This window comes from Salmo trutta, chromosome 38 (assembly GCF_901001165.1).
Source record: "Salmo trutta chromosome 38, fSalTru1.1, whole genome shotgun sequence".
Lineage (NCBI taxonomy): Eukaryota > Metazoa > Chordata > Actinopteri > Salmoniformes > Salmonidae > Salmo > Salmo trutta.
In genome coordinates this window covers 20,808,877-20,821,820 of record NC_042994.1, presented here as the reverse complement: position 1 = coordinate 20,821,820, position 12,944 = coordinate 20,808,877, and the positions used below count along the sequence as shown (strand labels likewise).

Sequence of the window (12,944 nt, the reverse complement as noted above, 5' to 3'; positions counted from 1 at the left end):
AAACCTGGTTTCAAAAAACAGATAAAGCAACACCTTGCGGCACAACGCCTCTCTTCTATTTGACCTAGATAGTTTGTGTGTATGCATTGATATGTAGGCTATGTGTGCCTCTTTAAAAAAAATTATGTAGTTCTGTCCTTGAGCTGTTCTTGTCTATTGATGTTCTGTATTATGTAATTCTGTATTATGTTTCATGTTTTGTGTGGACTCCAGGAAGAGTAGCTGCTACTTTTGCAACAGCTAATGGGGATCCTAATGAAATACCACTGTAGTCTCTAACCTAACCTCACTCGCTATCTACCAGTCTCGTCCTGAGAGCGCCTCTATCCTTTATCACCTAAGTCCTTAACAATATTACCTCTCCTTCAAACAGGAAGTGACCTAAATAGGAAAGGCAACTGTGGTACCATTTGGTTTTTCCTAAATTGCACCTTATTCCCTATATAGTGCACTACTTTGACCAGGGCCCATTTCTCACCATGTAGGGAATAGAGTGCCATTTGGGGGACACGCCATGGTTCAATGTGCACAAGGCTGGCTGGGTTAATTAATGGTTGGTTATGTGCAGTATTGGATCAACACATTTATTTTACTGACAGGACATTCTAGGGACCAATTGGTTGACCCCGGTCACAGCTTTGTCATGCATCCTGTCGTCGGACAAAATAAATGATTGAAAACGGTTGAAAAAGTATTGTCCATGACTGCCGGTGTTTCACATTGTTCGTCTTCCCTAACCCAAAGTTGTGCTTCAGCACCTGCCAATATATTGAATCATAATTACATACTCATGAATGACTCATTGAGTGTCACTTCACTTGGAACTGTTGAGAGTAGCAGAGGTGTGGGAACCCTTGATTGGCCCCACCAATCCAGACATTGGCATAGTTTGTAAAAGCCAATCACAAACTATTTGAGTCAAAATAAATAAACTAGTGAGAATATGAGGGGAAATATATATTTTTTTTCCTGCAACAAAAAAAATGTCAAGATATACAGCAGAACGCTGATTTATTATCGCTTAGCAGTGAGTTTTTAATTGATGTTTCGATATTTTTAATTGGTCTCATCTCGGTCGGTAATGATTCTTAAAAGGCCCAGAGACAACCAAGTCGGGTAATGTATGGCCTGTGGAAATTAATTAAAATGTTTTGTGCCTCCTAAAATAAATCAATTTTGTTATGTGCTCCAAGTCATTTCAGAACTAATTGAAAAATAATATAAATACTCTCCTAGTTGAAAGAACATTATCTGTGTTGTATGCATAGCTTCATAAGTCTAACTACAGTTTTCCAAATAACAGCAGCTGTTTGTCAACTCCAAAGGGAAATATAGAAAAATCCCAATTTCCTCCATTGAGACCTGTCATGTTTCCAAAGAAAACAAATTGCTATTGTAGAGAAAATGTATTCATCATGTTGTTACAATAGCAGTATGGCTAAAGATATATAAACTCAGTGGCCGGTTTATTATCTAGTACTGGGTCGGACCCCCGTTTCTCCAGAATATCCTGAATTCTTCGTGGCATGGTTTCTACAAGGTATAGAGGTTACATGTTGCTCATTTGGTATCAAGGGACCTAACGTGTGCTAGGAAAACATTCCCCACACCATTACACCACCGCCACCAGCATGTACCGTTGACACTAGGCAGGATGGGGCCACGGACTCTGCTTACGCCAAATCCTGACTCTGCCGTCAGCATGATGCAACAGGTACTGGGATTCATCAGACCAGGGGATGTTTTTCCACTCCTCAATTGTCCAGTGTTGGCGATCGCGTGCCCCCTGGAGCCGCTTCTTCTTGTGTTTAGCTGATAGAACCCAGTTTGGTCGTCTGCTGCAATAGCTCATCCGTGACAGGGACCGATAAGTTGTGCGTTCCGAGATGCCTTTCTGCACATCGCTGTTGTACTGCGCCGTTATTTGCCTGTTTGTGGCCCGCTTGTTAGCTTGCACGATTCTTGCCATTCTCCTTCGACCTCTCTCATCAACGAGCTGTTTTCGCCCACAGGACTGCCGCTTACTGGATGTTTGTTTGTCTCATTTTCGGTAAACCCTAGACGCTGTCGTGCGTGAAAAGCCAAGGAGGCCGGCCGTTTGAGTTACTGGAACCGGCACGCCTGGCACCGAAGATCATACCACGCTCAAAGTCGCTTAGATCGCTCGTTTTGCCCATTCTAATGTTCAATGGAACAGTAATCGGATGCCTGTCTGCCTGCTTTATATAGCAAGCCATGGCCACTGTAGGAGCGAACCATTTTCGTGAACAAGGTGGTGTATTTAACTAACTGGTGGTGTATGTATACAACTATTTTCTGAGTTACCAATGCTACTCTGAACTTTCACCTCCATCAGCCAGAGGAGTTATTCCTTGACAGTGTGCTATTACTTGCTCTTTGGAAGTGATTTGATTGGTTGATGGATGGATAGAAAAATTGACTGATTAATCGATTGCTTGATTGACTGATAGATTAACTGACAGATTATTTCTCTGTCCATTTGTTGTTGCTAGGTTCTGGACTCGGACCCAGTGGACCAGACCCAGGAGGTAGAGGAGGATCTGGACCTGCTCTATGATAGTCTGGAGGTTTACAACCAGAGTGACAGCGGCCCTGAAATGGAGGACAACGAGAGTGTCCTCAGCACGCCCAAACCCAAACTCAAGTAAGGTTCTGCAAAATGTTATCAGTATTGTACACCTCAACTGAAGTAAGGCCCCACAAAATGTCCCAAATACAAACAGCTAAACCCAAACTCAAGTAGGGCCCCATATCATGTCGCCAGTACATGTACACTCAAATATGACCGCAAAAAATGTTGAGTGCAGCTAAACTCAGAGGGTCCCATATAATGCTCACACTCTAGTCAAAGTGAAGACCCCGCATATTTTCCTTAGTGTTTAAGGGGAGTTTATTTGTGCATTGTTACTGTACATGAAATCAAAGAGGGAGAAAAGAAAGTCGCTGCAGGGGAGAAACGTGAGAAACAACTGCAGCTGAATGACTAATATGAAAACATCACCGAAATGGGTACCAAAGTTAGTGTCACTACTACCCACCTCAGCACAGTTATTGTCTCTCAAGTATGTATTTTTTGTGAAAGTTTCAAATATGTTTTTTTTAATGTTTGTGTCACCCAGGCCCTTCTTTGAGGGAATGTCCCATTCGAGCTCCCAGACTGAGATTGGGAGTCTACACAGTCAGAAAAGCCAGCCCAGGGACCTGGCCTGCATCGTAAGTACACACACACACACTCACTCCGCTTTGTTACCAGTGGAGCATGAGCATAAGGCCACAACAAGCCCCGCCACACACACTAACACACACACACACACACACAATGTTTTTGTTTTTTTTGTTACTCTGCTGAACTAGATTTTTAATATAAGTTGGATTAGCATGCTAATGCTAACATAGGTCCTACCGATCCCATCGTTTTTTTGGACCCAACAATGCTCAAATGCTCTAAAGCTATGCAAACATGGGTAGGTTGCTGACTATCCAGATCCATTGTCTATTTAGATCTCCAGGTTTACTCTTTATTTAGCTATCAATAAGATGAGGAACATTTGTAGCTTGGATGAACTATCCCTTTAAATAGTAGTGATTTGTGACATCCGTATATATGCCAGGGGAATCATTTATCAATATTCCATAGAAACAATTACAAAAAGTAAAATTGTGTTTTATCAAACAATTCTACGAGCGTCATACACACACCGATAAGCGATAACTGTTGATAAATACCAAATGTTCTCAGTGCTTGTGCACGACCTTGGCTATTTGCATTTCGAAACACCCCTAATTAACCATATATGAGCAAAATCATCCCTTTAATGCCAGAATGTAATATACAACGCCGTACCATGAAATAGCCTACAACAGCGCAACCAAGACAGGCAAAGAAGAAAAAAAGCTTTTCCTAGACTGAAATAGAGTACAACGAAAAGGTTTTATTTGGTTTGCTCAGTTGTGGTTTGACCAGTAAAAATTAAAACATAGCTACAAAGAGAGGACAATTCAAGTTGCTTTAGCAATGGCAAATATACTTCAAATGAGTAAGCAACACTCACCAATAAGCCATCCATCCTCAACGGTCCCCTCCTGTAGGCGTATAGGCCAACAGTGCTGTTCTGCAGCATGAACGAGTCGTGCGTTCCACCTGGCCACGAACTTCAGGAAACTTTTTACGTATCACATCACCTGCACATTAAGAGTGGAATCCTTTTCTGTTCACTTATTTCAACTCGTTAGTTAGGGTTATGCTTTTATGGCGATGTGTGTGCCGTCTATTGCTCCGTTCGTATTTGGGAACCCATTGATGGCAAAGAAACCCCTCTCGACTTCAACCTGTTGTGCGATGGTGTATGGAAACGGTATGTTACGGTTTGTTTTGCTGGTGATTGCATCCGAAACATTGGTTCATCCAGGAATGTGAGATACCTATCTGCAAGCTCCCGCTGAAAAGTGCCCGTTGCCAAAAGCACGAGGGTGGATAGCACTTTAATGTGCACCAGAATGGCATGCGTTTTAATGTTTTGTACACTCGGTGTGTTTTCCCAATTCTACGCTTGACAAGCAGCTCCCTTATTCCACCACTTATCACTGTGCGTACGCAGGGTCATGGCTGTGCGTACGCAGGGTCATGGCTGTGCGTACGCAGGGTCATGGCTGTGCGTACGCAGGGTCATGGCTGTGCGTACGCAGGGTCATGGCTGTGCGTACGCAGGGTCATGGCTGTACATACATGTACACATTCTCAAGCAAACGTTCATTGTGATAAATCTCACACTTTGTGTGGAAATGATCTCACGCATCGTTTACACACCGATTTGTGGCTACACATGATTGATAAATGAAGCCCCAGGCATTTCAAAGGATGAACTATCCCTTTAAATAGTTGTGATTAGTGGCATCCATATATATATGCCAGGCATTTTAGATTAGGTACATTTGTAGCTTGGATGAACTATCCCTATAAATAGTTAATTATTTTTGGCATCCGTATGCCAGGCATTTTAGATTTAATAAATGTGTAGCTATTCCCTTTAAATAGCCAATTATGTGTGGCATCCATATGCCAGGAATTTTATATGGCCATTCTTGGATATTCTCTGAATTGTATGTATGGTAGTACTGTGTACTGCTGCACCAGACACTTTAACTGTGTGGGGGATTTCTTAGTGTGAGGGCCAGATATTGAGTAAGGCCCAATCGATTCTGCGTGCACGGTGTCCTAAGGCCTGCAGAAATGATTTGTACTGAGGAGGAATTGTCGTAAATTCAAGCGAATCAAACATTGCCACAAAATAGAACATTGATCGTCTCATTAAATATGCAGACACCAGCTATGGAAGTATCGATAAAGGCATTTGAGTTGGACCCTGGCACACGTTAAAGATGGAATCAACAGTAGGGGTAACAGTTTCACTGTCCGCCCCACCGCCGTTGTTATTGTTTTTGCTTTGTTGACGAAGCGGTGAGGAGCGTGGTAAATACTCTGCTGTTCTGTCCCACACGCAATGTCGTCATAGGGAAGAAAACCATGTTCGTTGTTTGCAGTAACTTCTTTGTTGTCGTAATATCACAAAGGAGCGTGACAGTTTCACCATTTAAGGATTCCAGCTTTAAGTAAGCAAACTTGTGGAATGTTGCGGATAGAAATGTCATGAATACAGTGTGTTCCTGAAAATCTGATGTAGCTTGTGTCATGACAAAAGTAGATAGCTAAGGGGTAGCCAGCCACCTAAGGGTTAGTAGTCGCCTATTTCGCTGCCAGCTGGCGCGTATGAAAACACACTGAATAGAGTTCATGTGATTTCTTACATGGAATTGGGATATGCTCAAGGGTGTCCCCTAGCAGACGGTTTTGGTAACTGCGTCCTGTGTTCTGCTCCTTTTAGGGTGGAGAGCTGCTGTCCCCGGACAGGGCCAAAGTCCAAATGGGGACCAAGTATACAGACGACAGCGCCGGAATGGAGTCTCCTGCAGGGGTGAGTGGGCAAGCTGCCCCTAGGTACAGCTCTAGGATCAGCTTCCCTTCCCCCAATTCTGACCTTAACCATAAGTGGGGGGAAACTGACCCAAGATCGGTGTTTAAGGACAACTTTATTCTACACCGGGCAACCTCTGGTGGATCCCTGTAGGCTTAACATATTTTGTGCTCTTCCTAAGTGCTCTTTCTCTCTTGCTTTGTCTCTTTTCCTGTTCTCTCTCTTTATCAATGGCTGGGCCGGTCTCTCTGTCTCCAGTACCTCTCTCTTTCTTTCCACTCCGTCTCTGTTTTTGCCTGTCTCTTTGCCTCAACTCACTCATGTTCTCTCATTTCAAATCAAATCAAATCAAATTTATTTATATAGCCCTTCGTACATCAGCTGAAATCTCAAAGTGCTGTACAGAAACCCAGCCTAAAACCCCAAACAGCAAGCAATGCATGTGAAAGAAGCACGGTGGCTGGGAAAAACTCCCTAGGAAAAACTCCTGAGAAAGGCCAAAAACCTAGGAAGAAACCTAGAGAGGAACCAGGCTATGAGGGGTGGCCAGTCCTCTTCTGGCTGTGCCGGGTGGATATTATAACAGAACATGGTCAAGATGTTAAAATGTTCGTAAATGACCAGCATGGTCAAATAATAATAATCATAGTAATTGTCGAGGGTGCAACAAGCACATCCGGTGAACAGGTCAGGGTTCCGTAGCCGCAGGCAGAACAGTTGAAACTGGAGCAGCAGCATGGCCAGGTGGACTGGGGACAGCAAGGAGTCATCATGCCAGGTAGTCCTGAGGCATGGTCCTAGGGCTCAGGTCCTCCGAGAGAAAGAAAGAAAGAGAGAAGAGAGAATTAGAGAGAGCATATTTACATTCACACAGGACACCGGATAAGACAAGAGAATACTCCAGATGTAACAGACTGACCCTAGCCCCCCGACACATAAACTACTGCAGCATAAATACTGGAGGCTGAGACAGGAGGGATCAGAAGACACTGTGGCCCCATCCGATGATACCCCCGGACAGGGCCAAACAGGCAGGATATAACCCCACCCACTTTGCCAAAGCACAGCCCCCACACCACTAGAGGGATATCTACAACCACCAACTTACCGTCCGAAGACAAGGCCGAGTATAGCCCACAAAGATCTCCGCCACGGCACAACCCAAGGGGGGGGCGCCAACCCAGACAGGAAGACCACGTCAGTGGCTCAACCTACTCAAGTGACGCACCCCTCCCATGGACGGCATGGAAGAACACCAGTAAGTCAGTGACTCAGCCCCTGTAAAAGGGTTAGAGGCAGAGAATCCCAGTGGGAAGAGGGGAACCGACAAGGCAGAGACAGCAAGGGCGGTTCGTTGCTCCAGCCTTTCCGTTCACCTTCACACTCCTGGGCCAGACTATACTTAATCATAGGACCTACTGAAGAGATAAGTCTTCAGTAAAGACTTAAAGGTTGAGACTGAGTCTGCGTCTCTCACATGGGTAGGCAGACCATTTGATGTCTGTCGTTCTCTCTACCCGTCTTTTTTTACCCATTCTCTCTCTTTCTCACTAACCATGTTTCCATCAAACCATTTTTATGTAAGTAATAAAAAAATGGATAGAAAAAACTCACGACAGGCCTAATGGAAACAGCAATTGTCAGTAAACATTCCTAAAATGTAGACGGAAGGAAATATGGTAGACATGGGGGAAATGGATCCGAGGTTCTTAAACATGTTGTTTTTCTCTCCTCTCTCTGCGCTGCTGTTTTGTCCATGATCATAAATCAGCTTCCATCTGTTTATTTTCCACTCGACCATTTTTGATGCGAACAAGAGTACATTACACTGTTACCACAGAGACCTCCATTATTACACACAAGCATACATGCACGCGCGCACACACATACATTGTGTACACACACATACACACATGAGCGCGCTCATACACACACACACACACACACACACACAATATTTACAGTATACACACACACACATTATGTATAAACACACCGACACCACTCTGAGGCCCAGGTCCAGCTGGCTGTAGAGAGGGCGTCAGCGTACGTATCGGTCCGTGAGAAGAGCAGTGCTTTACATAGTGTTTGTTATTCTTCACCGTTGTCTCTTGTGCTCCGTTGCCTCCTCTGCACTTGTTCACCCCGGGAACCCCGGCAACGAGGAGTACCTGACGACACATTTCTTGAGAGAGGGAGGGACGGATTCTGAGGGGGCTTGTGTTTGGGGCCCAAGGACGGGATGTTCAGTGGCCAAACACATGATACTTACATGCACACACTGAGCTTCATGTGAATGTGTTTGCGGACATCTGCCAGGCGTCACGGTCACCATGACAGCACATTGAAATGCATCGATAATAGGTACACTGCACAGAAATAGCTGATTTCTAGGTACTGTGTGCATTTCATCATCTGTTACCTATTGGTTGTGGTTGCTACCTCTTGGGCATGATCCAATTGAGAAAACGATGATCTCAATGGTTGTGTTCCAAATGGCACCATATTCCCAATGTAGTGTACTAATTTAGGGCCCATAGGGATCTGGTCAAAAGTAGTGCACTACAAATGGAATAGGGTGGGATGCAGATAATTGGGTTCACCTGTAAAACAGGTGTTCTCAACTCGCACAGGGTGAGCCTTCATGACTTATGTCTCTGGTGTCAGTGAATTCCCACTGACAATACCAACTGGAAAAGGACTGTTAAGTAAAGTGTTAATTAATCTCTAGGGAGAGGAATGAACCAGCGGGAGCACGGTGCAGCGGATGGAAAACCAATCAATGAGTGAAATACCCTAGTATGTACTGTACATCCCTATATATTGAAAATATATTTTGATCTATATTTCTCCCATTATGTCCATTATGTACAGGACGTGGAGGATGAGGAGACTAGGGCTGGCACAGGGCCAGGGGAGGCTAACCCCAACCCCACCCCCATCAGCTGGGACCTGAGCACGGACAAACTGCCCGGCCCAGTGGCCAAACTCTGCAAGACCGAGTCCCAGACACTCATGTCGCCGAGGTAGCCTCCCACAAGCACAACCGCTCACTTGCATGCATGTATGACATTTATGCATTCACGCACACGCACAAAAACAGTCACACGCACACAGTCTCACACACAGTACCGCTTATTAACCATTACACTATGACTAAACAAGGATGGGTGTGCTCGCTTTATTCCAACCCAGCACTAATACACCTGATACCACTAACTGTGATCCAGATTGATCATGACTAGTTAATTATTTGAAACTGGTGTGTCAGTGCTGGGCTGGAACAAAGCCTGCAAACCCAGTAGCTCTCCAGGCCGTGAGTTGGATAAGACACATGCCCAAAATAAAATTGAGGGGGGGGGGAGATCAGGTCTACCTCTCTGATTGAGCACCTGGTGTCTTGGTTGTTCAGCGCCATACGGTGATTTCCCCCACTACACCTATCTATAAACAACCAAATCAGCAGAAGGACGTCCCCTAGCACTACTTCCACCGACTCTACTCATCTGATGAATCAGTCAGATCCATTGAATAAGCAATCTGCCTAGTACAGACATTGCACATTTGTCATTGTACATTTCTCCATTCTGCAAGGATAATTCACTGTGTAGCTGGCTTGTAGCAACCACACACATAATGTGTGGCAGCCATTTTGTGCTCATAAAATGCTTCCAGAACAAAAGCTTGAAAAGCTTTTGCTGGGGAGAGTCAAAGAGAAGGATTAGATGGCCAGGATTGTCTGAGGAGTTCTGCTGTAGGCATATCTACTACTTAGTATTTAGTATTTGTGAATAAAACATTTTTTATTAAGATTTCTCAGCAGTGGCTCCACCTGGCTCAGTGCTTCATTGGGTCCGTGCCTGTTTGTGGTCCACAGTAAAACAGAGAACAAGCTGCAGAGGCGTCCTAGGAGCACGTCCATGAAGGACCGGCAGAACTCCAAGGCCCAGAGTGACAGGACCAGCAGCATCGACAGCGAGACATCCCCGGAATCCAGGATCGCTGTCCAGGTGTGTGTGTGTGTGTGTGCACAATAGTAAAGTAAGCGTGTGTGTGTGTGTGTGTGTGTGTGTGTGTGTGTGTGTGTGTGTGTGTGTGTGTGTGTGTGTGTGTACAAGATCTACATATATGTATACAGATAGATCATCTCTTTTACTCTTGCCTCTTTCTCCACCAGGTCCCCAGGAAGTCAGTGTACGACCAGCTAAACCAAATCCTTATCTCTGACGAGCAGCTCCCCGAGAGCATCATCCTCATCAACACCACAGACTGGCAGGGCCAGGTAGGCTACTTCTGTGTGTGTGTGTTGGTCGGTGTGACTAATTTAGGTAAAAACAAGGGTACTATCTGGTCATATAAAATCATTCAAAACAGTTCGTATCCGCTTTTTTGGAAATCAATAAATTGGAAAGATACAAAATCGTCATTACAGTATTGTATAAAAACTATGAAATTACCCTCTTACCATATACAGTTGAAGTTGGAAGATTACATACATCTTAGCCAAATACATTTAAACTCTGTTTTTCACAATTCCTGACATTTAATCCTGGTAAAAATTCCCTGTCTTAGGTCAGTTAGGATCACCATTTTATTTTAAGAATGTGAAATGTCAGAATAATAGTAGAGAATGATTTATTTCACCTTTTATTTCTTTCATCACATTCCCAGTGGGTCAGAAGTTTACATACACTCAATTAGTGTTTGGTAGCATTGCCTTTACATTGTTTAACTTGGGTCAGCCTTCCACAAGCTTCCCACAATAAGTTGGGAGAATTTTGGCCCATTCCTCCTGACAGAGCTGGTGTAACTAAATCAGGTTTGTAGGCCTCCTTGCTCGCACACGCTTTTTCAGTTCTGCCCACAACTTTTCTATAGGATTGAGGTAAGGGCTTTGTGATGGCCAATCCAATACCTTGCCTTTGTTGTCCTTAAGCCATTTTGCCACAACTTTGGAAGTATGCTTGGGGTCATTGTCCATTTGGAAGACCCATTTGCGACCAAGCTTTAACTTCCTGACTGATGTCTTGAGATGTTGCTTCAATATATCCACATAATTTTCCTACCTCGTGATGCCATCTATTTTATGAAGTGCACTAGTCCCTCCTGCAGCATGATGTTGCCACCCACGTGCTTCACGGTTGGGATGGTGTTCTTCGGTTTTCAAGCCTCCCCCTTTTTCCTCCAAGCATAACAATTTTTTTATTTCACCTTTATTTAACCAGGTGGGCTAGTTGAGAACAAGTTCTTATTTACAATTGCGACCTGGCTAAGTTAAAGCAAAGCAGTTCGACACATACAACAACACAGAGTTACACATGGAATAAACAAACATACAGTCAATAGTACAGTAGAAAAAGTCTATATACAGTGTGTGCAAATGAGGTAAGGTAAGGGAGGTAAGGCAATAAATAGGCTATGGTGGCGAAGTAATTACAATATACCAATTAAACACTGGAGTGATAGATGTGCAGAAGATGAATGTGCAACAAGAGATACTGGGGTGCAAAGGAGCAAGATAAGTAAATAAATACAGTATTGGGATGAGGTAGTTGGTTGGGCTATGTACAGGTGCAGTGATCTGTGAGATGCTCTGACAGCTGATGCTTTAAGCTAGTGAGGGAGAAATGAGTCTCCAGCTTCAGTGATTTTTGCAGTTCGTTCCAGTCATTGGCAGCAGAGAACTGGGGGTGACCAGTGCGATATACCTGCTGGAGTGTGTGCTATGGGTGGGTGCTACTATGGTGACCAGTGAGCTGAGATAAGGCGGGGCTTTACCTAGCAAAAACTTGTAGATGACCTGGAGCCAGTGAGTTTGGCGACGAATATGAAGCGAGGGCCAGCCAACGAGAGCGTACAGGTCGAAGTGGTGGGTAGTATATGGGGCTTTGGTGACAAAGCGGATGGCACTGTGATAGACTGCATCCAATTTGTTGAGTAGAGCGTTGGAGGCTATTTTGTAGATGACATCGCCGAAGTCGAGGATCGGTAGGATGGTCAGTTTTACGAGGGTAAGTTCGGCAGCATGAGTGAAGGGTGCTTTATTACGAAATAGAAAGCCGATTCTAGATTTAATTTTGGATTGGAGATGCTTAATGTGAGTCTGGAAGGAGAGTTTACAGTCTAGCCAGACATCTTGGTATTTGTAGTGCTAAGTCAGAACCGTCGAGAGTAGTGATGCTGGACGGGCGGGCAGGTGCAGGCAGCGATCGGTTGAAGAGCATGCATTTAGTTTTACTTGCATTTAAGAGCAGTTGGAGGCCACGGAAGGAGAGTTGTATGGCATTGAAGCTCGTCTGGAGGTTAATTAACACAGTGTCCAAAGAGGGGCCAGAAGTGTACAGAATGGTGTCATCTGCGTAGAGCTGGATCAGAGAATCACCAGCAGCAAGTGCGACATCATTAATGTATACGGAGAAGAGTCGGCCCGAGAATTGAACCCTGTGGCACCCCCATAGAGACTGCCAGAGGTCCAGACAACATTTGACACACTGAACTCTATCGGAGAAGTAGTTCGTGAACCAGGCGAGGCAGTCATTTGAGAAACCAAGGCTGTTGAGTCTGCCGATAAGATGTGCTGATTGACAGAGTCGAAAGCCTTGGCCAGGTCGATGAATACGGCTGCACAGTAATGTCTCTTATTGATGGCAGTTATGATGTCGTTTAGGACCTTGAGCGTGGCTGAGGTGCATCCATGACCAGCTCTGAAACCAGATTGCATAGCGGAGAAGGTACTGTGGGATTCGAAACGCTCGGTAACCTGTTAACTTGGCTTTCGAAGACCTTAGCAAGGCAGGGTATGATAGATATAGGTCTGTAGAGGTTTGGGTCTAGAGTGTCTCCCCCTTTGAAGAGGGGGATGATTGCGGCAGCTTTCCAATCTTTGGGAATCTCAGACGATACGAAAGCGGTTGAACAGGCTAGTAATAGGGGTTGCAACAATTTCTGCAG

The 12,944-nt window shown here is 44.6% G+C and overlaps 1 protein-coding gene across 4 annotated transcripts in view; it reads left to right on the top strand.

Moving 5' to 3' along the window:
- The window catches only part of LOC115178866 (phosphofurin acidic cluster sorting protein 2), a 92,573-nt gene that overhangs the window by 58,073 nt on the left and 21,556 nt on the right, over positions 1-12,944 (top strand). For all 4 annotated transcript variants that reach the window (XM_029740248.1, XM_029740246.1, XM_029740247.1 and 1 more), the window contains exons 9-14: positions 2,514-2,665; positions 3,141-3,234; positions 5,904-5,993; positions 8,868-9,019; positions 9,871-10,003; positions 10,171-10,275. In XM_029740248.1, the coding sequence (XP_029596108.1) occupies positions 2,514-2,665; positions 3,141-3,234; positions 5,904-5,993; positions 8,868-9,019; positions 9,871-10,003; positions 10,171-10,275 (726 nt within the window). The remainder of the gene's footprint in view (positions 1-2,513; positions 2,666-3,140; positions 3,235-5,903; positions 5,994-8,867; positions 9,020-9,870; positions 10,004-10,170; positions 10,276-12,944) is intronic.